The 27,919-nt window shown below is 44.0% G+C and overlaps 2 protein-coding genes across 4 annotated transcripts in view; one reads left to right on the top strand and one right to left on the bottom strand.

The window, feature by feature from the left end:
- Positions 1 to 9,702, bottom strand: part of mmrn2a (multimerin 2a) — a 31,752-nt gene extending 22,050 nt beyond the window's left edge. The window contains exon 1 of one of the 2 annotated variants that reach the window (XM_044213910.1): positions 9,449 to 9,702. The gene's annotated coding sequence lies outside the window, so the exon portion shown is untranslated. The remainder of the gene's footprint in view (positions 1 to 9,448) is intronic. The other variant, XM_044213909.1, reaches the window with a different exon arrangement.
- sncga (synuclein, gamma a) lies at positions 526 to 27,546 on the top strand. 2 transcript variants are annotated; one of them, XM_044213927.1, is made up of 7 exons: positions 526 to 606; positions 18,502 to 18,766; positions 22,886 to 22,927; positions 24,005 to 24,132; positions 24,466 to 24,492; positions 26,090 to 26,146; positions 26,947 to 27,546. In XM_044213927.1, exons 1-6 carry the CDS (start codon positions 541 to 543, stop codon positions 26,144 to 26,146), a joined length of 585 nt encoding a protein of 194 aa, XP_044069862.1. In that variant the 5' UTR covers positions 526 to 540; the 3' UTR covers positions 26,947 to 27,546. The 2 variants fall into 2 exon arrangements, with proteins under 2 accessions (XP_044069862.1, XP_044069863.1); XM_044213928.1 differs by lacking the exon at positions 24,466 to 24,492.
- The last annotated feature ends 373 nt before the right edge of the window (positions 27,547 to 27,919 follow it).

Consider the following 27,919-nt stretch of genomic DNA (forward strand, 5'->3'; position numbering starts at 1 on the left):
CAGAGTCAGGATACTGATGCTGTGTGATAACACGTCCAGAGTGCTTCAGGAAGACGGATGACATCATTTAGAAGGTCTTGAGGGACACACACACACACACACACACACACACTCCTTCCTGTTTGGGGTCAGAGGTCAAACATGGTGTCCTCTCAACGACCACCAACAGTTAACTTACAGGAATTTTAGATTCTGTTACCTTTGGACAGAACCAGGCTAGCTGTTTCCCCCTGTTTCCAGTCTTTGTGCTAAGCTAAGCTAATGAGAATGGTATCAATCTAAACATCTAACTCTCAGCAAGAAAGAGAATGAGCGTATTTTCCAAAATGTCGAACTATTCCTTTAACAGACCTCCTGTAACACTTCAAGATCTCTGGACTTGGAAATATGTTTTTGCTTTTTTGGAATTTGGGTGAAAGGACAACGTGTTTCAGCAGAGCTGCTGTATGTGAGTCACTGAGCCTGACAGTCGGAAAGAGCAGCTCACAAAAAGTGGAAACGTGGATGGTCATCAGGGAAAGTCGGAACATCTGAGTTTCCATGGCAACTGAGCAAACTCGCTTTACTGATGAAGACCACGCCATATGGTCAAAAGCCCCAGAACAAGTGAGTAAGTGGACCGTGAGTTGATTCTGTTTTGTCAATAATTCATTTGTGTGCATCTGTGAACTACAGCTCCCATAATTCTACAAATGTGGTGGATATTATGTAAAGGTTAAGGCTGCTGTTATTCTATATATTTCTTGTTGTTAACAAATCTCATGTTCAGACTCAAACCAGCAACCTGTCGCTCCGTCTCTCAGTACCGTCTGACTTCCTGTCTGCGGCGCTCAGCTGCGAGCCCATTGGTTCCTGCTGAAGACGTAAATCTTTAAATATATAGTTTCCTGTTTAAAAAGGCTCAGTAGTTTCCTCAAACAGCTGCTCGCTGTAGTTTTTATCAGACCAACAGGAGGAAACAGTGCATCTGTTGGGGACTATTTCCAGCGGCGGATGAATCCACATGTGGTGCTGTAGTGAGTGTTTGGGGCAGCAGGACGGTGTGTGTGGGGCGGAGGCAGAATAAACTACAGTGTGTGTGTTCGTGGTGATGAAGGAACATGTCGCCCAGTGCAGCAGAGCGGCTCGCTGATGTGTTTTAATAGTTTCTGGACAACAGTGGTGGTGGGGGCCCTTTTACATGTCTGCATCCAGGGGCCCGTTGACTGATAATGTGTTCATGGCTGTAGGATATTTGGAGTTACAAATAGCCGCTAATTATTGATATTATTTCAGAATATTTAAAGTTGTTTATTTGGCATTAATTTATTACCAGGACTTTAAATGTCTTCACACATTTTTACTGGTTTTACAAATGTGGCCCCTTTCTTGAAAGCTGTGCCCCAGTCTGTGTGTGTGTTTACTGAAATGTTGGTCTGTTTGTCTCACTTCCTTCCTGTGTCACAGCCAGCGCTGAGAGTTCAGCTCCACTTTCATGTTTCACAATCATTCCTGTGTTTCTGGAAGTGACTCTTTATACAAACACGGCCGATGTTCAGTAAGCAAACACAAACCATTATCTCACTTTGGATTTATAGATCTAAATCCCTCACTTTTCGTTCAAATATTGAATCATCTTCATCTTGAACCAGGGGGTGTACACATAAATGTTTGCCTGATCCTCTTCCTCCTGATCTAAGATCTTGGGTGAGGGAGGTGTGGGTGGAGGCCAACAGTCCTCTGCAGCACTTTGAACCGTTTTTATATTGACAAAGTTGTTGTGGACCGGGCGGAGATAATTGCCAAGTTCTCCACATGCTATCAATACGTACGCCGCAGGGATAAAGTCAGGCAGGAGGCCTCCCATTAGTCTGTTTGTGGGTTCTCGTGCACGTTCACCAATCATGAAAGCATCAGTTTGAGCGTTTTGTCCTCCAGACAAACCATTAAGCCTCGATACAAGTTAGAAAAGATTGAGACAGAAAGAAAAGAGAGCGCACAAGCAAGGAAGTGTGTTTACATCAAGAACTTTGCTAGCTCTGTGATTCATTGTGGTGACGCAGAATAAACTCTGAGCAGCACACACGTCCTGCTGAATGCTGAGAGGATGATAATGGACTTGTTACCTCGCGTCAGACAGAGAGTGATGAGGACTAATGCAACAAAGGCTGCGCCGACTTGTGCAAACTTTATTTAATCAGGTAGACTCGTTGAGACTGAGATCTCTTTTTAAAGAGAGACCTGAGAACAAGAAACATTCATCATCAGACAACCAGCAGACAAAAACACAAATAAGGCCAAACAATCAGTCGACAAAGAACTAGTAAAAATAAAACATCAGTAAAGCTTTAAAATCATGTTATTAACCACTGTACAACAGGTTTGCTCAAATGTGTTTTACTCAGATAGAAGTACTTAATGTACTGAATGTAGGGAATACGCAAAAATGACCACAAACAAACTAACTCACACTTTAATCCTTTGTGGCGTTTCCAGAGACAGACTGCAGTTACGAGGTAGAAACAGAGTAATATTATAAATCCATTATTCCTACATGTGAACATACTGACTCAGAAAAGCACCGTGTCATTTCCTCTGGAGAGCTGTGACATCACTGACACACACACACACAATACACACTTCAGCTCACGCTATCAAGTTCAGTGCCAAGACAGGGCAACAGAGGAAACGAGGGAGTGGACCCAACTGCAGACACAGGAGGCAAGTCCAAACATGAGAAACACAGGAAAAAGGGCTGGAACACAAGACACACAAACCAAGACAAACTGACAGAACAAGGGAGGCACAGAATATATACACAGGTGAGGGCAGGATAACTGGACACAGGTGACACTAATTAGGGTGGAGCAAACAATCAAAACTGGAGGGAAAAGCAAACAAAGACAGGAAATAAAACTACACAAGACACATGAGGCAGGACACTTACAAAATAAAACAGGAAACAACAAAACCCAAGACCCAAAACCGTATTGATATTTAAATCTGTGCGTCACAGTGCACGCAGCTGTGAGGGCGAAACTACAGAATAAAGGTGTGTTCAGGTGAAGATTATCGTACCAGAAGCTAGCTATCAAGCCAGCAACATTAGCTCGCTAGCAAGCTTGCTCCCTCTCCAACTAAAAACATTTAGTGTTCAGTAGCTTTTTACAGCTTTTTCTCTGAAAGCGACGCTAAGAGAGCCGTGAGAGTGAACCAGAACAGTAAAGTTGCAGCCGGACAGATAAACAACGAGCTGAAAGTCTCTATAAAGCTCCATAAAGTCGAGGGGAGCTGCAGATTCAGCTGATAATTCTCTGTAGCTTCATCACTACCAGAGACACCCAACACATTGCCAGTTCATTCATTGTTACTGCACTTATATGTAGTTGAGTTTGAAAACATCAACAGTGGACTGAGAGGAGGTTCGGGGATTTGAGGGCGCTGGAACAACATCAGAGAATAAATCTTTAATCTTCACCTTCAGGTTAATTTGTCCTGTCAGACTGAACTCTGGGCGCCAAATCACATCAAGCTTTTCTCTGTTTGTCTTTTCTCCTTCACGTGCTGCAGCTTAATCTCAGATATTTCCTCCTCTGTCCTCATTTTGCCTGAAAAAAAACATTTCTAAAACTCCAGTGGTTCCACTGTAGCAGAATCATCACCTGCAGTTTATCAGTCAGTTTCCTGATGTGCAGTTTCATTCAGTGAAGTGAGAACTGGAGGGAACTCCTCTGGGATCCTCCTCGTCTGTCTGATACCATCAGGGCATATTTAGTGACAAGATGTTCTGAGATGTGAGGAGTTTTGTTCCGAGACGAGCTGTTTGAACAAAGTGACGCCTCCTCAAAAAAACTGAAATTAAACTAAATGATGGGATGTTCATGTTGGATGCTCTCACACTGTTAGAGAAGCTGCTGTCTAATTTATTCCAGGAGTTACTTTTGTTATGAATGATTGTAATTTCCTAAAGTTGAGACTTGCCTACATTTCCCAGAATGCATATAGAAACCCCAGAGAAGTGAACTTGTTTTATGAATCCAGCAGAGGAAGGAAAGTAAGAAATAAATTAATATAGTGGTCTTTTGTTTTAACAACAAATCACATACATGTTCCATCCCTGCTGATCAGTTTCCAAATCATCCATCAGTCTTTAGATTGATTTCCTTCCTTCCATGCAGGGACGTCTCAGAAACACGTTTGGGGATTCTTTCAACAAGAGCAAACTAAATATTTGGAGCAAATGCGCAGCAATAACAGAATAATGCTTATAATATAAACAAACTATTTTCGTTCATCACTCTTCAACCAGTAGATGAGTTTAAATCAGTCTGCATGTTTCTGTAAATGAATGCGTGTTATTCATCCAGTATCTGTTGTCCACAGCTGCTTTATTCTGTATGAAAAGACATCTGAAGGCAGCACGAGTGTGGTGACATCACACACACTGTCCACTGTGTTTACCTTCATTAAATCACATGCAAACACCAGGCTGCTACAGAATAACCACACACATCTACACACATCAGACCGTTCTAACCCAATATTCTGTTGTTTATGTTGGAGACGTGGGATCGTTAATACGCCGTGACCTCCTTTACAACTTTCTTTGTAGTTTTTGAGCATTTCGTGTTTTATTCTTCAGATGCAGTACGCTGCAAACACTGCTGTATCACATTTAACGATGTGATGATTTATAACATAGAGATAGAGTAGAACCAAGACTGTAAAGGCATCGCAATCTGATTTCTTGAAGAAGCCGATTCTTCATTTGTTGAGTCATTGTCATCATGCCTCACTCTGATTTTGTAATTGTGGCCAAAAACAATTACTTCAGTTTTATCTTTGTTTAATTAAAGAAAACTCTGGCACATCTAATCGTTGATTTGTTCAACACGCTTGTATTGGACCATTGTAGTCCCCTGGTGACATTGTTACGTAAATGTGTGTGTCGTCTGCATAATTATGATAAAGTAATTTTGTTGTTTTCCATAATCTGAGCCAGTGGGATCACGTAGATGTTAAACAGAAGAGGCCCCAGAGCTGTAATTTTTGTCCGCTCAGATGTGTAATTACCTAAAGACACAAAGTATTCCCTGCCCTTTAAGTAGGATTGGCTGAGAGTTTATTTACCCTCTGATCTATATTCACCTTCATCCAGCCCTTTTGCACGTTGTGCTGCTGCACAGACATGAGCCAAAATAGAAAGCGGAAACGCCCACAAGATCCACCACTTTGTGCTTGTCGTTGCACTTTTGCGGTTAAAATAAGGCCCACAATTACAAAACATCACAAAATAACTGCTGGATTGTGTTAAACGCATCAGACTGAAGAGATGTAACCTTGTAAAAAAGAGAGCAAATTGGATTTTCCTTCCAACACAAACATCCAGTCATTTGGTTTCATTTTGTGCTGTCAGTCATTTTGTAAGAGGCGGTGTCACTTTGTTCAAACAGCACTTCTCATTTTGGACCAAGAATCCTCAAATCTTAACTGAAGACATCTCTTTTATTTGGGCTGAGCCTCAAAGTGTCACAGCCAAACAGCTGCGATCTGTCAAACTGTCATTTTTGCGTTTGTCCTGTTTGGATTTGTTTTGGTGAGCGTTCAAGAAAGAGATCTGTGTTTCAGAGCGAGACCTTGACTCATCCTGAGAGAGACGGAAGAAAACAAGCTGCAGGGTTTCTGCTGCAGGTCCAAGAGTTCAGGTTCAGATCTGAAAGATGTTTGTGAACGAGCCAAAGTCTGAATAATGAGACTGTCGGAGCTCTGAGGACCAAAAACTGATCTGTTTTAGTAACAGAGTGATCAGCAGGTTTCATTCAGATATCAGCAGTTTGTCCTGAGGGTGGCGCTAGAGGAAGAGGGTTCATCCTCTGGAGAGCTGGAATATCGGCAGGGAATTTAATGAAAATGTGGCCTGTAGTTGTTGAGATATTTGTCTCATGATCAGAGTTTTACAGACTTTATTTCTTCTCTCGGACGAACTATAATTCATGCTATCAGATTATGTCATTGCTCTGCAGGTGTCAGAGAAAGAAAAACAAATTCATGCTCTCCAGTTAAAGAATCACGTGCACAAACTGTTTTTTCTTTCTCCATCACACCTGCTGGGCTCCATGTGTTCGTAACTCAGCCGCCCCATACGTCCCTGTGCTCCTTCAGAGTGTCGGTGGGGCACGTTGTTAGAAATGACAAGCTGCAGTTAAACCTCAACAAACTACAACAACAATGGAGGACAGTAATGGAGCGAGTACTTATTATAATCTCAACATTAACAATGCAGTAATCTACACGAGTGTCGCCATGTTTACATGTTTATGTTGTTCCAAAGTTCTCCAGGAAGATATTTTGGTGTTGGTCTGGATGATCCAGCCCTGATCTGCTCCCGTGTGGAGCTGAAGTGAAACATTTGTAATAATTCTAATAACTAAAGATGCAGCCTTGGAACGAGGCGTTCTCAGCAGTTTGTCGTGTGTCTCTGCTTCATATGTTTAGATCAGGTAGGTAGTTTCTAAAAACCTGATATACTGACAGCAGGACAGTCGAGCGTCAGCGGTTAGTTCGCATGTATTCTCTCTAGCTTTTAATCCTTCAGGTACTCATTCAGTCTTCTTCAGATGCTCCTTCGTCATCCAGCTGTGACTTTCAGCTCTCAGAAATCAGACACCACCTTCTCCAGAAAAAGAGCTTATCTGACTGTTAGTCACGTTCAGATTCACTGCCTCAGCAGCACAACGTATCCACCTGCATGATCATCAGTTTGATAACAACCTCTGTCTTTAAATCTCTGTCTTATCCACTTTTCTCGGGACGTTGAGTGTCGTCCTTTCATCCTGTCTCGGCCTCCTGATAACGGCTGAATGAGCAGTAAATGATGCCTTCGTGGTCACGTTATCAGCAGGTTCAGCTCTCTTTGATCTGAACGTGTCTGATCTGAAGTCTGTCTGCTCGCTGAGCTGCTTCTTCTTCTTCTTCTTCTTCTGCTGCTGCTCAGTCAAACAGAGGCAGCATGCGCTCCGAGCACCTGGAGGTCCAGACTGCAGGGTCAGCTTTTACTTCAGTAGGACTTCAGTGAGGCCTTCGATTACAAGATCAGCAGCAATTCAAGCAGCCGAGGAGGGTGAAGACACATCTTCCTCTCAGCCTGGAAGGCCACCGTGACGGGAGGAAAGAAGAGCGCAGAGACAGGAAGACTTTGTACTGTACTCTCGTTATCTCTCTGCAGCAAGTTTCAAGTTGATTTCATAGAAATGAAGAGAAACCAATGGCCGACCGGTGGAAGGAAATCAATCTAACTAATGCTCCTTTAAGCTTTAAGTTCCTCTGAAGCTTCAGATCTTCTTATCTTGCAGCCAAACAACAAACTTTTCACCTCCACTTCATCAGCGCTTAACTACCTGTTGACCTCTGACCTCTGAAGCATGTATTACCCCCCCTCCCCGACCAATCAGCCCTCCAAAGATAGCGCTGAGGCTAAAAGAAACAGAGCAACCCTGGAAAGCTGCTCTCCATTACAGCAACACAGCGGCGACTCGCAGCACAAAGAGCTCCGTTTGTGAACGATGTCATTAAAGCAGTGTTTAAAGTGGGGGGGTCGAGGGGGGAGGGAGGGTCTTAGAGCTAATGGAGGGTTGTTTTGTTAAGAGCCCTCAGGGATTATTTTATCAGGGAATCTGTGGACGAGTCCCGCCGCTTAATGTATGGATGTGGGTCAGAATAATGACGGAGGCCCGCATGAGCTCGCTCCAAAAAATGTCACCCGAGACATTTAATCCTCTTATTTAGTCTGTCAGCGGCACGCATCTCGCCGCCTCCCAACAAAACTGTTCCTGAAACAAGCGTCCAAATGTCAAAATGCAGCAGATCGGGTCACTTCTTGAATACTTGGTTGGAAATGCTGGTCAGTAACGTCTTGTTCGGCTTTATTAGGAGCACTGTAATACATCTGTCACTTCACTTTCACATCTTAGTTTTGCGTGTTAGCATGCTAACGCTAGATGAAAAGTTATTACAACTCAGCCTGGGGGGGGAACATAAAATGTCTGAACCACATTTCATGAGACATGAAATAATAAACTGCAGTTAAAGATTGTTTTCTGCTCAGTGTGAAACGTGTGAGGGCCAGCTCGGTCTAATATCTGGAGAACAAACACAAAGAGGACACCTACCTAGCCTGTCTGAGACTCATAAAATCATAAAATTAATGTATGGCGTCTGGGCTGTGTGTGTGTGTGTGTGTGTGTGTGTGTGTGTGTGTGTGTGTGTGTGTGTGGTACCAGCCTATTATAAGCATGCTGGCAGTCAAAACATTTAAAGCTCCCTGCTCGGTACTTCTGAATGCGTTAGGCGTGACTCGTGTCTGTGTATGTTTGGATACTTCTGTCTTCGCGAGGACCAGTTCAAGTTTTAGGCCTTGATATTTTGGGGAAAGTGAGGACATTTTGTGCGGCCCTCAACTTCTTCACAGGGCGGTTTGAGTCCAGGTCTTACCAGGAAGCGAAAGAGAAAAATGTTGTCAGGAGTCACAATTGCTGCCTCACCAGAAGCTAGCCATCAAACTCACAACATTAGCTCACATTAGTTTAACGACTTTATACACAGTTAGCTAGTTTAGTCCAGTGGTTCCCAACCTAGGGGTCGGGCCCCTCCAAAGGGTCACCAGATAAATCTGAGGGGCCGTGAGATGATTGATGGAAAGAAGAAGAAATAAAGTTCTAAAACACAAACCTGTTTTCAGTTTCTGGACGTTTTCTCTCGTCTTTGATTTTTAGTGAAATGTTGGATCATTTGAACAGTTACTGAAACGAAACCATGTCAGAAGTTTAGAGGAGAAATGTCTCTTTGGTGGAACTGATAACAACTCAAACTTCTGAAACATGACGAGGAGATGCGACCACTGAATTTATAGAAGAGATTACAAGCTGAAAAGGTTGGGATCCAGTGATTAAATCTTTAACAATGTGTTGGATTTTATTATCTTATTATATATTTTTTAATCTGAAAAGTAACTAGTAACTGCAACTTTTAAATAAATGTAGTGGAGTAAAAAGTACAATATTTCCTGAACGATGACAGGATCCCCAAAATCAGTCGTATTTGGTGAAAATAGGAATTTGTAGTTTTGTGTCTTTTATGAAGATACATGAAATTAATATATGAGAATATATAACTAACAGTTATTTTCATTATCTAGTCATCTGCCGATTATTTTATCGATCAATCATTTGTCTATAAAACATCAGAAATAGAGAAAACGTCCATCACAAAGACGTCCAAGGTGAGGATGTTTTTTGTCCTACTGTCCAAAACTTCAGTTTACTATCAAAATAGTTTCTGATTAAGTCAATCGACTAATCGATTAACTGACTAATCGTTGCAGCTTTACTTTCCACTTCCTCAGATGGGATGCGGTCGAAAGAAGGTTAAAAATGTAGTAAGTGAAGCTTGAGTTCAGGATGTTTTGACTCACCCGGTTCGGGCTGGGTAGTTCCCTCTCTCGCCCGGCGGGGGGGTCTCTGTCACCCTGGGGTGAAGCCTCTCGAGGTGGGAGGGGAACAGCGCTCCTCCTCCTCCTCCTCCTCCTGCTGCTGCTTCCTCCCAGCTCCTCCTCCTCCTCCTCCACCTCGGGGTCTCGTGCTCTCACCTCACAGCGAGCGCTCACCAGTAAGCCCAGTACCAGCACCAGTTCTCCCACCGCTGTCATGTCTGCTCCCGTCCACATCACTGAGTGGAGGCTCGCACGACCTCCAGCTGCTTTTAAACAGCTGGAGGAGGGAGGGGAGGGGGAGGGGGAGGCCACGCCTCCTGTTTCCTCTGCTGGGTTTATCAGATCTTGTACTTAAGTGAAACATCACAGTGTAGAAATACTCTGATAGAAGCATCAAATATACGTAAAGTACCAAAAGTCAAAGTACTCATGCAGAATAATATATATCATATTATTGATGCATTAATGTGTTCATCACTTTAATGCTGCAGCTGCTGAAGCTGGAGCTCATCATTCAATCAACTGATTATATTTTGTTTTAATAATCTGAATCTGCAGAGTTCTGTCATTTGTAGAGCAGTAAAAAGCTCAAATATTTCCCTCTGAAAAGTGCTCTAAAGTATAAAGTGGCAGAAAATGAAAATACTAGTAAAGCACCTAAAAGTTGTACTTAACTGCAGTACTTGAGGAAATAGCTAAAAGTGTTTTTGGGGAGTTTTTTTATTAGTATTCGCTGCGAGCACGGTGCCTAAATCACATAAAGAGTGAATGAATGATCACGACCTGGCTGATTAAAGAGCTGTAAAGACGTCAGACGTCGCTTTCTGACGTAGTCACACTTGTGAGGATGAACTATTCCACATTTACATATTTTAAAGGAGCCTAAAACAAGAACAAGTACCTCAAAATCGTACTTTAGTACTTGTGTAAATGTATTTAGTTACTTTCCGCCGCTGCGCTCTTGTTGTGATGTTGGCTGTAGATATTTTAGTACACTTTCTCTTTCTGTCACACATTTCAACCCCCTCCCCATTTCCACCTCCTCACAGCTCTAAAACAATCCTCGGAAATGACCCCCCGCCCCCCCCCCAGTGGAAAAGTCCCCGGCTCTCTCAGCCTGGACAGGAACCGTCAGCCCCCCTCTGCTCCACTTCAGTCCACTTCAGTCCACTTTAATTCACTTAAGTCAGTGAGACGTCTTCCCTCGACTGAGACATTAAATCTAACCGCCCGCCGGCTCCTGTCGTTGTAATTCGCCCGGTTTCATTTATTAAACACCAAAGGTTTTCCTAATGAACTATACTGGACTATAAGTATGTCTTCGGCCCTCTGTTCGATTCTCACACACGAACCCCCAGCCTTGTCTTGAATCTAATTCTAACTTTAAAAAAGGATACATGAAAGAGCTAAAGAGCTAAAGCTAAAGAGCTACATGATGGAAACACGACGTTTCTGTCCGTTAGGGGTTCGAGTCCCGACGGGGCTGAAACCCGGTTTATTATTATTATTATTATTATTATTATTATTTGTTGTCTGTCGCTTCGGCTCAAATTCCCGTGAGCTAGAAACACAAAACTCGGCCCAGTAACAGGAAATGACGTGCAGGTGCTTCCGCAGAAACGTGAGCCCAATCGGCCACATGGCGGCGCCGTAATTAAGGCCCAAAAATGCGATTTTGAACAGGCCACGCCCCTCACACGGTAAGTCCGGATGACTTGAAATTTCTCGCAGAAGTCCGGCTCAATGTGCTCTCTTGGACCACGACAGTCTGCCTGACTGGATTGTCCGCCATTTTGAATTGTTTGAAAAACACATTTTTGACATCTCCTCCTAAACCGCAGGTCCGATTGCTACAAAATGTTCGGTGGATCATCATTGGACGAAGATTATCAAAAGCTGTGTAAAGCTTGTTGATATCTTATTTAGTTTTCAAGATATTGACCAATGAACTTCAAAAGGGGCGTGGCTCAGCACATAAATAGACCAAAGTCAATCATCACAAAACGTCCAGGATGTGTCCACATACGTACCTGAAACCTGCCCTGAACGTTTCATTCAAATCGACCGCTGGGGGGCGCTACAAGGCAAAAAAAACACCAACGGCCCTTTTGAAGAAGAGGAGGAGCAGACAACATGTCCTCACTCTGACTGGTCCCCACAAAGATAGGAGTACAGCAGCAGCACACACACACACTCACACAGAGGAGGAAGGAGGTCATTTCTCCTGCAGGTCAGTGAATTTCCTCCGTTCTTATCAGCTCCACAGGAAAAGGACGAAGACATTCAGAGTAAAGGAGTGTAGGAGGGCACGGCAGATGGAGGGAACGTGGACTTGTATGGGAAAGAGAAGCCCTCTGCGTCTCTCTTCACGTGTCTCGGCAGATCGCGTCGCTATCTGAAATCAAAAAAGCATCAGAGTTAGAAACCTGTTGGCTTTAGGCTGCTGAATGATGGAAATGTGTAAAAAGTGTGACTACGTCAGAAAGCGACGTCTGACATCTTTAGAGCTCTGACAGCTGCAGTTACTTTGTATATTCAGATTAATAATATAAACTATAATCAACCAATAAATGACGATGTATTATTATTGGTTAAGATAAACTTTATTGATCGCAGCAGGGAAATCCTCAAGCTGCCCAGCAGAACATAAAGTCATTAAAATGAGCTCCAGCTTCAGCAGCTGCAGCATTACAGTGGCGCCCCCTATGGGTCGAGCTTGACATGTGAATAAATAAACACATTTGTCCAAGTGAATAACATTTACCTTCAAACGAATTACTTTCTATAAGACTATTTAGACAAGAAAGTTTAGTCTTTTATTATAAAGACAATAAAAACTCATCATAATGTAACCACGCAAAATATAATATATATATATTAAATGGTTAAACCTCAGTCAGGTTAATATTAGACTGATGTTTGATGTTTGTATTAATCTTGTGGACATTGTTTATTGTTGTTTTATTTTGGTGTTTTTATGACAGAAACAGCTAATATATCCTAAAACTGAAGAGTAAATCAGTTAAATAAAAAAACACTGTGACTCGTGTTATACAGAGTCTGGCCAGTCTTGCATACAAGCACATGTTTTGATCAAATATACAGCTCCATCTTGTGGACAGTTTGCATCACTACATATTCTTCAAAAAAGCAGCAGTATGAAGTAAGAACAACCCGTTCCTGATCGTGATAATCTTGATTGACACATTATTGATCACTTTATAAGACGTCACACATGTCTGTGCTGTGAGGATGAAGAGCAGCAGGTCGGGCAGCAGATGAAGACGACTTCATTTTATTATTCAGTGGGTTTGCGTCGGTTTATTATCGTTATTTGTCTTGTTTCTCTCACAAGTGCAGCTCCATATCCTCTACAAAAAAGCCTCAGGACCATTAGAGTCCGCCATGATGGATTTCTTGACTTTTTGAATTTTGACTCTTACCGACACCAGATTTTTTTGCTGCAGCATTGCGGGACTGAGATACACGTTTCTACTGTAAATGAGCAAGGTCGGTCAAAAAACATGGCCGCCGTCAACCAAAATATCTTCGCCATGGGTGGGGCTCAGCACGAAATTGGCCATAACTCATTAACGATTTGTCCAACCATCACAAATCTTCAGGCGGTGTTTGGGGATAGGCGGGCCAAAGCATTTTGAGCTCGACCCATAGGGGGCGCCACTCTGGGGGCAAGTGTTAACCAAGATCTGACGTTTCATATTGATTGCTGCGAGTGGGCGTGGCCTATCACATATTTGCCTATAACTCAAGATGCCTTTGAGCGATCCTGATTAAACTCACTGGAGAAATCCCGCGCCATCTCCTGAACGTACACACAGAGTTTCGTTCAAATCCGATGAAGAGGGGACGAAAAGTGGCGTGCGCAATCATTGAAACGCTGCAGGCTCTGTGATATCGCAAGTGTGTGATTGATCTCACGCCTTCTTTCAAGCAGAATTAAACGAGATGAAGTTACTTTGCTCGTTGCTGCCTGAGGCTTTAATTTTGGCCCATCGTGCTGCTTCCTCCCTTTGAGCGAAAATGCCTTGTGGCAGTTTCTTTGTGGGACATAATGCATTCCCTAATGCCTTACCCCAACCTTAAAACCAAGTCTTAACCCTCAAACAGCCCTTTAAACTTGTTGGGTCCAGCATTTTGGCCCCACAAAGCTGTCAGACCCCACAAGTATAGTGGGCTCCTGGTTTTTGGACCCCACGAATAGTAAAACAAGCCTACAAACACACACACACACACACTCAGCTAAAAACCAAAGGGCCTCTGGTGGAGGTCGACCTGAAGGCGTTCTGTTTGTCTGCTGGTTGTTGCTGGGTTTGCAGAAACGTTCGTGTCACTGCTGTTATGAAACCAAAATGATTACAGAGACAGGCATGTGGGAAACTAACTAACCCCCAACACACACACACACACCACCCTCATTAAAACACTGCAACTATCAATTAGCAGGCAGGTGTCGGATTCCTCACAGAGGTGATTTGGAGCTGTACAGTCCCGAGACCCTCCGAGAACTGGACGCTCCAAACACTCCTCCACGGTCTCATCCAGCTGTTCATCTAACACCTTTCAGCTTTATGTCTTCTAGCAAACCTTTAAACCTCACACAGTTCACAGGACCGAACTCACGGTTCTATCTCTAGCTCCGATATCCCGCCGTCACGAGGTCGGGGCTGGTGACAATTCAATATTAGTGCTTATGATGCCTCCATATAATCATTTTGTCTCTAAACAGGGGGTCAGACTGGGGGGGGCACATTTGCAAAATGAGTAAAAATGTGTTAAGACTCACATTTAAAGTCCTGGTAAGAAATAAATGCCAAATAAACAATTGTTGGACTATGAGGCAACGGGCCCCTGGATACAGACATGTAAAAGGCCCCTCGCCCCTCCGACAGAGGAGGTAGACACCCAGACTGGAGGACGAGTCTCTTTGGAGAAAAATCACTGACAAAACCTTCCTCAGTATGTGTGTGTGTGTGTCCTAAAACATATTAAATCGGCTGTTGTGGAGAAAATGGCCGTTGTGTTTTCCACTGTATTATCTTCTGAAGTAAAGACTCCATTGTCTGCTGGCAGAGACACACAATGAGCTGCTATCTGAGTTCGATCAGTCTCAGTATGAATGAACGCACGCAGAAGGATGCGCCGGTGTATTTCGGGATTTATATAGAAATTACTCTGACGCCGCAAAAATATTTATCGTTGTATACGAATGTAAAGCAAATTCACAAATAAAAAAGATAAGGTTCACAAGTGTATTTCTGACGCACACGCAAATATTTCTGGTTTCAAATAAATGTAATAGAAACCACAAATATATGTATTTAAAATTCAAAAACATATTTAGATCACTGTGCTCCCAGGTTGCAGGGTTACTTGTGGCTCCTAGAGTCTCGAAAAGTAGACCGGGAGCCAGAGCCTTCAGTTATCAAGCTTCTCTCCTGTGGAACCAGGTCCCAGTTTGGGTTCGGGAGGCAGACACCATCTCCACATTTAAGAGTAGGCTAAAGTCTTTCCTCTTTGATAAAGCTTATAGTTAGGGCTGGCTCAGGTGAGTCCTGAACCATCCCTTAGTTATGCTGCTATAGGTCTAGACTGCCGGGAGACTTCCCATGATGCACCTCTCTCCTCCTCTCCCTCTCCGTTTGTTTTTTTATCCCATTACTGCATGTTACTAACTCAACATCGTCTCTCCCCCGTAGTTCTGTGCTTTCTCGTCTCTCTCCTCTCTCCTTCTGACGCTTTCAGCAGGTATTTCTGCCTCCGGAGCTGCAGAGTCTGGATCTGTGGTTGTGGGCCACCTGCTGCCCCCGTGTTCCTGCAGAGTCTGGATCTGTGGTTGTGGGCCACCTGCTGCCCCCGTGTTCCTGCAGAGTCTGGATCTGTGGTTGTGGGCCACCTGCTGCCCCCGTGTTCCTGCAGAGTCTGGATCTGTGGTTGTGGGCCACCTGCTGCCCCCGTGTTCCTGCAGAGTCTGGATATGTGGTTGTGGGCCACCTGCTGCCCCGTGTTCCTGCAGAGTCTGGATCTGTGGTTGTGGGCCACCTGCTGCCCCGTGTTCCTGCAGAGTCTGGATCTGTGGTTGTGGGCCACCTGCTGCCCCCGTGTTCCTGCAGAGTCTGGATTTGTGGTTGTGGGCCACCTGCTGCCCCCGTGTTCCTGCTCGACAACTGCTGCTACAGTTGCTGTTATAGGCTTTATTACAATTTTTGTCATTATTATTTCTATAGCTGTCATTCCTATTATTAATTTATTAATATTAATATTACCACTAATATTACATTATTACTATTTTAAAATTCTAGGTGGTATTTGCATTGTGCTTCCCTCTCCCCCCCCTTTTTTTTGGCGCTATATAAATAAATTGAATTGAATTAATGTATTGTTAATAATGTTGAGGTTTGGACTGTTGGTTGGACAACAACATTGTGAAGGCACCTCAACCAGCTGCTCAAGGTTTCTGCCTCTTAAAGGAAGTTTTTCCTTGCCACTGTGGCCAAGTGCTTGCTCGTGTTGGGTCTCTATAAATAATATTATAAAGAGTTCGGTCTAGACCTGCTCTATAGGAAAAGTGGAATCAGATAACTTCTGTTATGAACTGGCGCTATATAAATAAATTGAAATAAATAAATAAATTGAATTTGGATGTTGCATTTATATACAAACTGTTAAACCCGTATTTACAAACTGCTTGTCGTTTGTGAACTTCCTGCATTTGTGTTTTGTTTTTGTTTTTTTGAGAATTTTTAAGCTTCGCAGTAAAAGATAAACCTGCACAAGAAATATTAGTGATTATTACACGGCTTTGTTGAATACTCGATTCTGATTGGTCAATTACGCCATTCTACGGTCTGTTGACCGCTGCAAAGGACGCATCATAGACTCTGGAGTCCAATCACATCAAGCCGCAGAAACAAAATGGCCAACAAACAAATAAAAAAGGTTTTAAAATCAGTTTTAAATCAATATTTGGTGTCAAATTAAGGGTGTTCATGATTACATTTCCTCACAGGGATCAATGACACAAATCATCAGTTTGTGTGTGTGTGTGTGTGTGTGTGTGCAGGCTGATGGTGAGTATTGATCAATAGTGTTGGGCGGACAGCTCTCATTGTTACGGTAACCCACAGCAGCCCATAATGTTGCTGCTGATCCGCCACCCATCCATCCTGGAAAAAATGAAATAAAATGGGACTAAAAATAGACCGGCGCCGGCTGATAGCCAATCAGAGAAGGGGTGAGGCAGCCAAGGGTGTGTGTGTGTGTGTGTGTGTGTGTGTGTGTGTGTTGTGCTGAGTCACATTCAGGTTCCTATCAGGACACGGGGGCAACAAAGCTAGTACAGCTAGCTTCGGTGTGTGAAGTGTTTACACTTCAAAGAGTTTTCATGGACATATTTGTCGCGATGAAGACGATGATGATGATGATGATGATGATGATGATGATGATGATGATGATGACGCTGACGGTGCATCCATTGACTTCTACTAGCATTTCTCTTTATTTATGAAGATCAGATTTACACCCGTGTGCTTACAGTTTCAAGCATTAATAAGAATATTAATTATTATTAATAAGCAACATGTCGTTTGACTGGACAAGATGCAGCAAATCATCTGGCGTCAGCTGTTGGCTGAACATTAAAAGGAGCCTTTGCAGCCGTGATGATATTGCTACACTCCAAACAGATTAAAGGAAGTCACCCTCCGTTTTGTCCTCTTGAACGGAGGGAGGAGGACACGGAGACAAATACCAGGCTAACTTCACCGTGGTCTGTTTAGCTCAACGCTTCGTCCATCAAACATCCTCGCCGTACTGTTCTTCTAGCTAACGGAGCTAATCTAGCTAATCTAGTTACACCAGGCAGGTGCTACTGTGTGTGTGTGTGTGTGTGTGTGTGAACAAAGACTGTGTAATAAATGATGGATTGTACTGCACGCCATGTTTTATCCCAGAGTGAATCTACCATTGAGATCTCCACAGATAACACTCTCAGGACTGTTTCAGAGTCACATGACCTAATAAAGACATAAACATTGCTACGGCTATTTAAAATGTTGTGAGGGCGGTCACTAAAGGTGTGTTCGGACTTATTTTACAGAGGTTTTAGTGCATAGTTTAATAGCACATAAACCTTCAAAGCAGCTAATGCCAGACGTCGACGTTGAACTGGTCGAGCAGCACTAACTTTAGAACTGGGTTGAATTTCAGGTGTTGTTTGACGTTCAGTTTGAGGTCACGTGATTGATCACCTGGACGATCGACAGTCTTGCTGTCGGGCGATCAGATGGCTTCATCTGTCTGCAGTTCGAGCAGATCCACGGTCCGATTTCCCAACATGGCTGCTGTCAAAAGATCCGTTATTAACGCGTTATTTTTCCCCGCCCTACTGTGCTGTGATTGGCTGGTACTCGTCACTTTGATTGGATGTTAGCTCTGAGCGCAGAGCTTCCTTCCTGCCGGTCAAACACTAAAACATCTGTGCACGTTGGTGCTAACGGCCTTTCTGTTGGCGGTAGCGTTCAGCTTAAGTCACACGCTTCCTGTCCGTCGTCTCTTATTCACTAAGTCTGTTTCGTCTGCTTTTTATCCTCACAGCAACTTTTACACCTCAGACAACAGGAACGCTTTTTAGAGATATTTTGACTTTTGATATTATATTTTGATATCTTGACTTTTTTTTTTATTGTTTCAAAAAACAATAAGGCGGAAATGACTAAGAATCTGACACCATTATCACTGTAAACTGTATATGTGCCGGGGGGGGGACGACGACTGTTTTTTCCTACTTCTACACCACAAATCAATCTCTCTCCCTCTCTCTTCTCTTTTTCCTCTTTACACCAGTCTATCTCTACCTCTCTCCACCACTTTCCTCTCTCTCTCTCTCTCTCTCTCTCTCCACTGCACAACAGTCCCATGTTGCTCTCTCTCTCTCCCCCCCTCTCTCTTTCTCGCTCTCCCTCTCACGTGCCCTCTCTCCACCCATTCTCTCTCCCTCTCTCTCCCTCGTCCATTAGCAGGAAGAACAGATCGCTGACAGACGAGAAGAGACGAGACGACTGAGGCAGACGGAGCAGAAGAAGAAGAAGAAGAAGAAAGAGAGAGAAAACAGCCGAATAAGAAGAGAGGAAGACAGAGGAAGAGACGAGAAGCAAAGCATCATGGACGCTCTGAAGAAGGGATTCTCCATGGCGAAGGATGGAGTGGTGGCCGCCGCCGAGAAGACGAAGGCCGGCGTGGAGGAGGCCGCCGCCAAGACCAAGGAGGGGGTCTTCTACGTTGGTGAGAGGGTGGATGGATGGATGGATGAAAAGGGAAATTCAACAACACACTGTACATTAGATTTTCATTTGTGAGTTTCTTTGTGGTGGAAAGTGAGACGGATGGACGGAAAAGTCAAAGCTGGGACAGAAATAAGGGTAGGAAAAGACGGGTGGAGGAAAAGGGCAGTTCCCCCTGACACTGCGAGGGGAAGAAGGGATGAGGAGGAGTGCAGGAGGAAGAAAAAGAGGAACTGGCAGAGTAAAAGTTCAGTCTGACATGAAAGGATCAAATCTGTGAGGGGTTTTGATGGGAACTGAAGGAGCGAGGGAGCGAGGGAGCGAGGGAGGACAAGACGCTGAATCTTAAAATATTCAAAGTGAAATTCATCATGTAGGTCTGTTTGAAAGGAAAGAAAGGAGGGAGGAACAGGTGGATGTAGAGACGGAGGGAAGGCCAATAAAATGGAGGAATAAAAGAGAAGAACTGGCAGAGAAAAGGGGAGGGATAGGTGGAGGACACGATGAAATATTAAATAATATTAAATAATTCATATTAAAATATTAAAATCTGAAAAAAGAAAAAGAGTAGAAAGAAAGGAGACAAGTGGAGGAAATGTGCAAGTCATCGTGACCATGTGCATTCAATCTGAAGAGATGATGAAGGAAAGAAAATGGCAGAGAAAAGTTAGAAATGAGATTTTCAGAAATTGGAGTTTTTTGCAGCAGGAGGGAAGAAAGGAACGTCAGAGGGAAGGACGGAGGGAGAGAGTCACATTTATACGTTCAGTTTTCAGTTTCAGGACGAGCAGATGTTCAATATTCACTCATATTTCATGTTTCTCCGGCACGCAGACGCTGCTGTAACTTCACCAAACACAGCGAGTCGGCCATGAATTAGTAACGAGTCATCGCTGCTCAGCCAGTTTCCAGGAAGGTCGGACATTTCGGCAGAAAAACTGGTCGCGCGTTTACAGCAGCGCGGCCGAGGCGTTAGCGTGGAGGGTGGGGCTCAGGGGGCTGCAGCCCCCCCTGCTGGCCACACTGAAACACAGTGGAAATATTATTTTAAATAATATCTTGATAAAAAAAAATATTTGAACAGTTTCCGTTAAAGTGCTTGTGGATGAAATATTCTGTGGTGAAAAATATGTTAAATCTTCTGTATCCCGACGCGACGCGACTGACCGGAGCAAATCGACCTGCAGGAAATAATATAAAACAACATGTTTCATATTTCTCTAGTGACCATACACGCTTTTTAGAGAAATGTTTTTTTTACCATTTTGACACCAGAACATTGTTAAAGACAAACAGTTGGAGGATTAGCAGGAAGTGGAAGTGATTAGACGGTTTAATAAAGTCCCAAGGAATTTAAGGGTTAATGGTACAGACAGAGTCCAGTTTTCAGTCCCACTAACTAACTAACTAACTAACTAAGTTAGTTTATTCTTATTAAAACTTATCTTACAAAGCACATGCAGGTCCGCAGGAAGTGATGTCACACTCCCCTGTGCTGCTGGTTGGTGTGTGTTACTCCCACCTGTATTGTCGGCTGCTGGCGGATGGAGAGATTGGCCAATCACAGCTCAGCGAGGCTCGGGTCCAATCAGGCGTGGGCAGGGTTTATGTTGGTGTCTGAGTGGAGGAGAGAGCTGTCAATCATCTGTTTGAGGGTCGTCTCGCGTTGGTCCATCTGTGACCTTTGGAAGATGGTCACAGGTTTACAGACAGGTTCAAACAACCAATCAGGACCATCCTGGGGTTACTAAGCATTTCAAACCGGCGTCGTTCAGTCCGGCTGAATCGGATTTGTTTGGGCAGATCTGAACACGGCAGAGGAACTGGTCTAAGTCCGCTCACGAATGAATGCTGGACCGGTTCGTTCCCGACCTCGATCAGACCTGAACCACAGGGTGGACTCTGCAGGTCTGAGCTAAACAGGCCCCTGTAGCTGACCTGGACCCGCTTCTTGATGTTTGGGCCGACAGGAGCTTCTTCAGGGCCTTCTTCTTCCTGTGTTTACTTTCTTGCTCCCGCCCCCCCCGACACATCTAACCAATGAGAGGAGAGAACACTCTCGCCTGACTTTTAGTGATACGTTTTGGTTTGTGTGAAAAGAAACTGAACCAACCGGGAAAACAAAGTTTACCGACTCATCCAGCGATTCAGACCAGAGCAGAGAAAACACCCTCAACAGTCCCGGTTCAGGTTAAAGGTCAGCGTTGCATCATGAAGAAATGTTCTCTTTCCACAGAAATGTCTGATGCTGTCGTCTGAACAAACAGCATTTTTGTTAAATTGCCAAGTTTTCATGACCTGACCCCAGACCGTGGACTGGACTGCAGAAACACTTGAATAACTGATGAGAAGTAAAGGGCCACAGGCTGGATTCGAACCCGGGCCGCTGCGATAAGGCTCAGCCTTACTACACGGGGCGCGCTCCACCAGGTGAGCTACTGGGACGCCCATCGAGGGGCCCACGAGCCGTGACGTTTAACCCGCGGCGGTCTAGGGCTTATGGGAAATGGTGTTCGTTAAAGGCCGCTAAAAACATAAATATATCGGATGAACGGCGACGGCGGCCTACTGTTGATTGTTTCACTTCGGCTCTCCATTCTTAGACTTTCAGTCGGGAAAGTTTGTCTTGAGGCACAAACAGGACCTGTGACTCCACCATTTCCTGACATTTCAGACTCAGCGTGGGCCGTGGCCAAAGATTAAAACACACTAATTGTTTATTGATTATAGTTGCACTGACACACAGTCCTACTCTGCAGAAAGAAAACGACAGAAAAATCCATTAGAGGAGCTAAAACCGGCTCATCAAATATGCATGGTATCTGCTGTGAGCGGCCTTCCTGTAACTGGTGTGGCAGACAGACAGAGTCCGCCCTCTGATTGGCTGCAAACAGCCGCCGTGCTTCCTCGCAGCGGACAGTGAATCACAGACTGTGTTCGCTCAGACAAAGACTCTGTTCAGTCGGAGGCGTCACATGTCTGAGCGGCACGACGCCCACCGGGAGAGCCGGATCCAGTTCCTCTGACGTTCACTAGAGACCGAGCCGAAGACACTGACACCGAGCGGCCCAATCAGAGGCTGGAAAAATAACACATGTGCACAAATAAAGTAAATAAAGAGAGACGTGAGATTAAAATGATGTAAAAGCTTAGAGTGGGCTTCATGGCTCAGAATGTAAATACTGCACTGTAGTACAGCTTTGAGGTACTTGTACTTTACTTGAGTGTTTCCATTGTGTGCTACTTTATACTTCCACTCCACATTTATCTGACAGCTGTAGTTACTCGTTACGTTTTACAGATTTAGATTAATAAAGTAGCTAAAATCAGCTCCACCTTTTAACAGTAAAGTGATGAACACATTAATGCATCAGTAATTATAATCCAATGACATAACACGTATAACTCTTGCATGGGCCATTCTGCGTAATGAGTGCTTTTGGTGCTTGATGCTAACACTTTTCTGACTGCAGGACTTGTGGCGGAGTATTTCCACTCTGTGGTGTTCCCAGTCTTACTAAAGTAAAAGATCTTCCAGCGCTGCTGGTTAAACTGGGTGACATGAATAAATCATTCAGAGGGCAGCTGAGCTCCGTCGCTGTCTGCAGAGGAAACCGGGTCAGATTCTCGCTGAAGTTCTGATTGGTGCAGCCTGATGACGGTCACGGCTCCAGTGATACCTGTGCTGTGTGCAGCGTAATGAACACTTCCACAGCTGCTCTGTCTTTGTTCCCAAATCAGTTTCAGTCGCTTTCCCTTTGCCGAAACTCAACGCTTCCTGCAAATGTTTCAAATTAAAAGCCAACGAGGACAGAGAGGAATTATACTCTAATTAAGCTGCTGGAAGGCTTTTAGTTTGAAACATATGCAGTGTTGAGTTTCACTGCGAGCAGCTTAAGTAGGATTTTTAAAAGCGGCTGGATGTAATGAGTGAGTGAAAACAGAATTATTGTCAAAAAGAGAAAGTGTTTGGAGCAGCGTGAGTGTGACATGACTGTTGTACTGATGGAATTAGTGCTGTGGAAATGTTCATTATGCTGAATTCATAAGGTAAAGATGGAGGAAGTGTTAACGGGACCATCTTCATTTCAGCAACCGTGGGTTTTTCTCTCTTTTGCAGGAAACAAGACGATGGAGGGAGTGGTGACCGGTGTTAACACAGGTACACAAACTGCTACACACTGCACAGCAAACTAACACACCAGTTAAAACAAAAAGCACGTGACATGTTTCACTTTTACAGAGGGGATGTTTTGCCCTTTCTTGAGCCCGTCTGACATTCCTCTCCCTGTCCCTGAGCCTATTTATAACCTAAAGCATTTGGTCGCAGGGATGCACTGGGAGGCAAAACTCAGGGCACAAAAGCCTGCTGTCCTGGCGTCTGACCCACGAAGCCAGATCAGTGGTTTATCCAGCTATCGTTGGGCTGGCTCGCTTTTAACTGGGCTAGATCACCGTGGTAACTGGAGTAGATTACCATGGTAAATGGAGGAGATCACCATGGTAACTGCGGAAGATCGCCGTGGTAACTGGAGTAGATCACCGTGGCAGATTTGAACTAGAATTTAGTTTAAAATCCTTTTTTGGGAAACTTTTTCTCACACTGGGCACTTCAGCTGACACTGCAGGGCTTTCTGTTACAGTTTCAAGGTGCCTCATTGGGACTAATACATAATAACTACATCTTCTAATTACATTGAATAAATTTAAAGCGTTAGTGTTATTTATAACATCATTTTTGCATTTTTTTGCCAGTAACTTAGAAGATGCAGAAGTTTGTCTTTTTTTGATTTATGTACACTAAGAGGCGTCAAAATGGCAACACATTAAAATGCGACGCAAAACATATTCAGGCTACTTTGCACGTATATAATGTTCTGTTACAATCATCAATAAAATCACGTCACGCACGGTTTGAATCCCGTCTGGCCACTCCTGTTGAACTTTCTTTGCGTTTAGTTGGGCTTTTGAGTAGAACGGACGTGGCCACGCATCACCATGGACGCTAACGCAGGGCGTACAAGACCCTGACATTTCTTTACATCTATTGGGTTCATTACTTTGGTTTTGTTTATTAATCTGTTTCATTTTGTTTGTGGTGAAATGATGAAGGACATAAAGTGACCAAAAGCGGCTCTCTTGGTGTATAACAGCTGGGAGAAATGGCTTCTGTCACGCGGCTGTGATGCTAAACGCTCTTTTGGGTCTTCTTCCTGTGTCCTGTTGTCCTGTTGTCCAGTTTCCCAGAAGACGAACGAACAGGCCAACATCGTTGCCGACACCGCGGTTGCCGGGGCCAACGAGGTCGCCCAGGCAACAGTGGATGGGGTGGAGAACGCAGCGTTGGCGAGCGGGTTAATCAGCACGGTGAGTGATGTCACGCCGACGTGGGTTTTTGTTTTTGTAAATTAAAATGATCTATTCGTGTGTTATTATATATTTAAATAATGGTTATTATAGTTTACATTTTCTCTTTCATTTTTAAAGTTTGAGTTTTAATTTAAGTTTAATCAGTCAACATAATTTTTAATTTATTATTGCTTAAGTTTTCCAAAACAGGCCTGCCTCATAAATATATAAAGACAAAAATATTGATTATATTTCATAATATATGTGTAGTTATTAATATTATAATCTGTGCTGTGTTAACATTCATTTATTGTCTCCATTCACAAATCTCTGGTGATTGGCTGGGAACAGGAGGAGGCGGGACCAGTGGCTGAGGAGGTGCCTGATTGGTCGGGGGGGGGTTGAGTGATTGCACTGCATGATGCTCGTTGCCTTTTCTCACAGCTTTTTAAATCTGCTGCTTTTCCTGCTTCATTCAGAGGAAGTGATGTGAAACTGGAGTCAGACCGGCTCAGCGACGGGAACATCTGCGATGTTATATTTGGACTGTGTAACGTTATTTAAATGTCTGCAAACTGAGACTGTGTGTGTCAGCAACATTAGTGGCAGCACTGCTTCTACTCACAGTTAGTTAGTTTTTAGTTGCCCCCAAAAAAAAAAAGAGCTTCAGTAAAGTATGTAAAACACTCCTAACACACGGCTATAACATACCTGCGTACGAGTGTTCGTTTTAATTTTAAATCGTAGCATGCGATTCCTCTGTCGCCAAAACACCAAAATATCCAGAAGAAATACACACGGCCTCAGTGTTGCCATGGTGACCCTGCTTTAACCAATCAGTAACCAGACCGGAGATGCCTAATGAACCGATGAGTGGTGTCAACAGCCGCACTTAGTAATCGTACCTTCGAATCTCAAACTCCGGCCCCCTCCCATTGGCCGGTCCGTGGTGCCGGGTGGTGACATCATCGCTCGTGCTCTGTAAAGACAGACTTCCGCTTCCTGTTTAATAGTAGCAGGGGTGCTAGTGGGACTCACCAGGAGCCTGCCTTTGATTTACATTGCAGATGTTTGAGCAGGAATCGATGTTAGTGATGGTTTCCACTCACAGACTAATAAAACTAACAAAGCACGAAGAAGAAGGATGCATGGCAGGAAGATTCACCTGATGTTCGTCATCAGGCCGATGACGCCTTTCGTTACTAACAGCCGCACCCTTTAGAGAAAGTTTACATCTTTGTCACTCTTCTCGAAATCCTAACAGATAATAATGTTTCAGTTAAGTCGAATAACACTTGTGTTTTCTTGATGTCCTGACAAGAAACGAGGAAAATACGTTTTTATGGGTGTAGGAATGTTTCCTGTTGCTGCCAGTGACGAGTCGCACTGTCGGCACACAAACGGCGACTAACGTGGCTGTTCCTTTCAGCTTCGCTCCTCTCTGGCTTCATCTCGCTTTTCTCCACAGAGAGATTGGTGCGTAGGGGGCGCTCTCCTCTGCTTTTATCCTGCTGTAGCGCCATTGTGCAGACGCGAAGTTACTCTTCTCCCGAAGCAAATGGTGTAAACTATGTGAACAATGTCAGATGGTTCAATCAGAAGACACCTGTTTGAAAAGTCAGGAGCGTACGATGTGTTTTGCAGGTTAAATCTTCAGTTGACAGGTAGCCATTTAAATCCGACGAATTCCACCAGAATTAATTTCGCACTCTTGTGTTTTCTTTCTCTTACACAATAAACGAGAGCTCACTAACAAAACTGATTTGACGTTTTGAATTTAGCTTCTTTTCACAACTCCGAGTTTGTGTCCCACAGACTTTCCTGATAGCTGACGTTTTGACTCGTCAGAGCAGGTGAATCGCAGGTGAAACTAATAACACGGATCTACTTGTTCCGGGAGAAAAGTATCTTCGTGTGTGAACGGATGTGTATGGAGGTGGAGTTGGATGTGACCTCCGCTCTGTCTCTCCCGCAGGCTGACCTCCCAAAAACAAACGCAGGAGGAGAACAGACCGAACAGGCTGCACAGTAGGTGAGAAAACCCCAGAAAATAAAACAACATTTTTCACCTGTTTCAGCTTCGTACGGCAGCTTTTAGCAAACAGGAGGAAATAGTGCATTTGTTGGGGACTATTTTCGGCGGCGGATTAATCCACAGCGAGTATTTGGGGCAGCAGGACGGTGTACTATATCGAACAAAGAAGACAACTACATGCTATCATTTGTATTTATAAAGCTCTCCTGCCTCAGCAAATCACTTCTTTAATGTAAAACCGCTGGCAGAGCAGATCTCAGGCCTGTTTAACTAGTTACCCCTCGGGGTAAACGCTGAACCTGGACAGACTGCCTTCCTCTACAAAATGGATCCAGCGTGGGTCAATGTAGCACCGACGCCATCTCGGGTTCCTTTACCCGTGCCGACGGGCAGTGACCATGGCTCGGCTCGCTGTGGGTACCAGGCCATTTTCTCGATTTGGTTTTCCACTGCAGATAGGAGGGATTCTTAGCTAATCGTCATAGCAACGCCACGTGAAACTGCCGTGACATCATCTTCAACGCGACACAAAACACAGGAACTCCCGCTGGATCGTTTCATCGGCGGCCAAACAGCTTCGTCAGCTGGTTTTTAAATCTGGGTCGAGTGAATAAAATAATTGTGGTTTGTCTAAATATCAAGCCACAAGTTTGCACGTAAAGTAGGAGTGTCTCTCTAAATTATGAAAATGTCATATTTAATGTTTTATTAAAAAAATAATTGTATGTACACTTTTTAAATTCCTTTTAATCTCATTTGTCTTCCCTTCTCTTCTTTTTGTTTCCTCTCTCTCTCAGACTCTCGTCCTCTCCGACCTGCAGTCACTTCCTGTTTCTTCCTGTCCAATGAGAGAAGAGGAACCGTTACATTTTTAGCTGTCGCTCAACCCTTTGACCTCTGACCCTCCCTAACCCTAAAACATTCTTCAGCTACTGTGCATTGTTTAACTCATTAACTCATTAACCAATAGAAACCCTCCTCCTCATCTTCCCCTCCCGTTGCCATGGTTACACTGCCTCTGCATCACACTACACTCGTCGTACGCACTGATGTCAGTTTTTAACACTCAGAGATGAATTTAATCAGGTCGAATGCACCTATACTCTCAGCTGATTGGTCGGCGTGGGATGACATCACCCAGGCCGAGTGTCCTACAAGCCCCGCCCCCTCCTGTCGATCACCAGGCCGACCCCGCCCCCTGACAGACAGATATTTGAAGCCTTTTAAATGCATGTCGCTTTACTGACACACACTTAAAATACTAGAAAACACACACACACACCTACTAATAATGACTCACACACACACACTTCTGTCTGTGTTGATTTAACTGAGCTTCACAGCTGATTCCTGCTTTTACAAAACAACCGAAGTGAAATAAACGATTTTGAAATCCACCTGCACCTCTTTGTTTCTTCTTCACTGTTAAATTAAAGTAGAATAATTATTATTATCGTCAATACTAGTGACGTGTGTTTCGTGGTTCACCAAACAAAAACTAGATGCCACCAAACCTTATTGCTGTCAGCTCTTCCCATATATATTCGTATCTTTGAGTTTTTTTCCCAACGATGTGGCTTCCCGGAGGATAAGAACGCAGTCGGGCTTCAGACCTGCTGTGGATCACAACATTTTGTTAAATGAGCTGCTTTCTGCGGGTTTTGGTGATTCTGCTTACAGCTGGTTCAAATCCCCACGTGGTTGCTAAAGGTGTCCCTCAAGGATCAATATTAGGCCCTGCTATTTACTCTGTATCTTACTATATTTACG

The sequence above is a fragment of the Siniperca chuatsi genome, linkage group LG11 (assembly GCF_020085105.1).
Source record: "Siniperca chuatsi isolate FFG_IHB_CAS linkage group LG11, ASM2008510v1, whole genome shotgun sequence".
NCBI classification, from domain to species: domain Eukaryota; kingdom Metazoa; phylum Chordata; class Actinopteri; order Centrarchiformes; family Sinipercidae; genus Siniperca; species Siniperca chuatsi.

Coding starts and splice junctions, on each gene's coding strand:
- sncga (XM_044213927.1), top strand. CDS start 541: ATGGCAACTGAGCAAACTCGCTTTACTGATGAAGACCACGCCATATGG. Junction 18,767..22,885: donor GGAGGGGGTCTTCTACGTTG/GTGAGAGGGTGG, acceptor TCTCTTTTGCAG/GAAACAAGACGATGGAGGGA. Junction 24,493..26,089: donor CGGGACCAGTGGCTGAGGAG/GTGCCTGATTGG, acceptor TCTCTCCCGCAG/GCTGACCTCCCAAAAACAAA.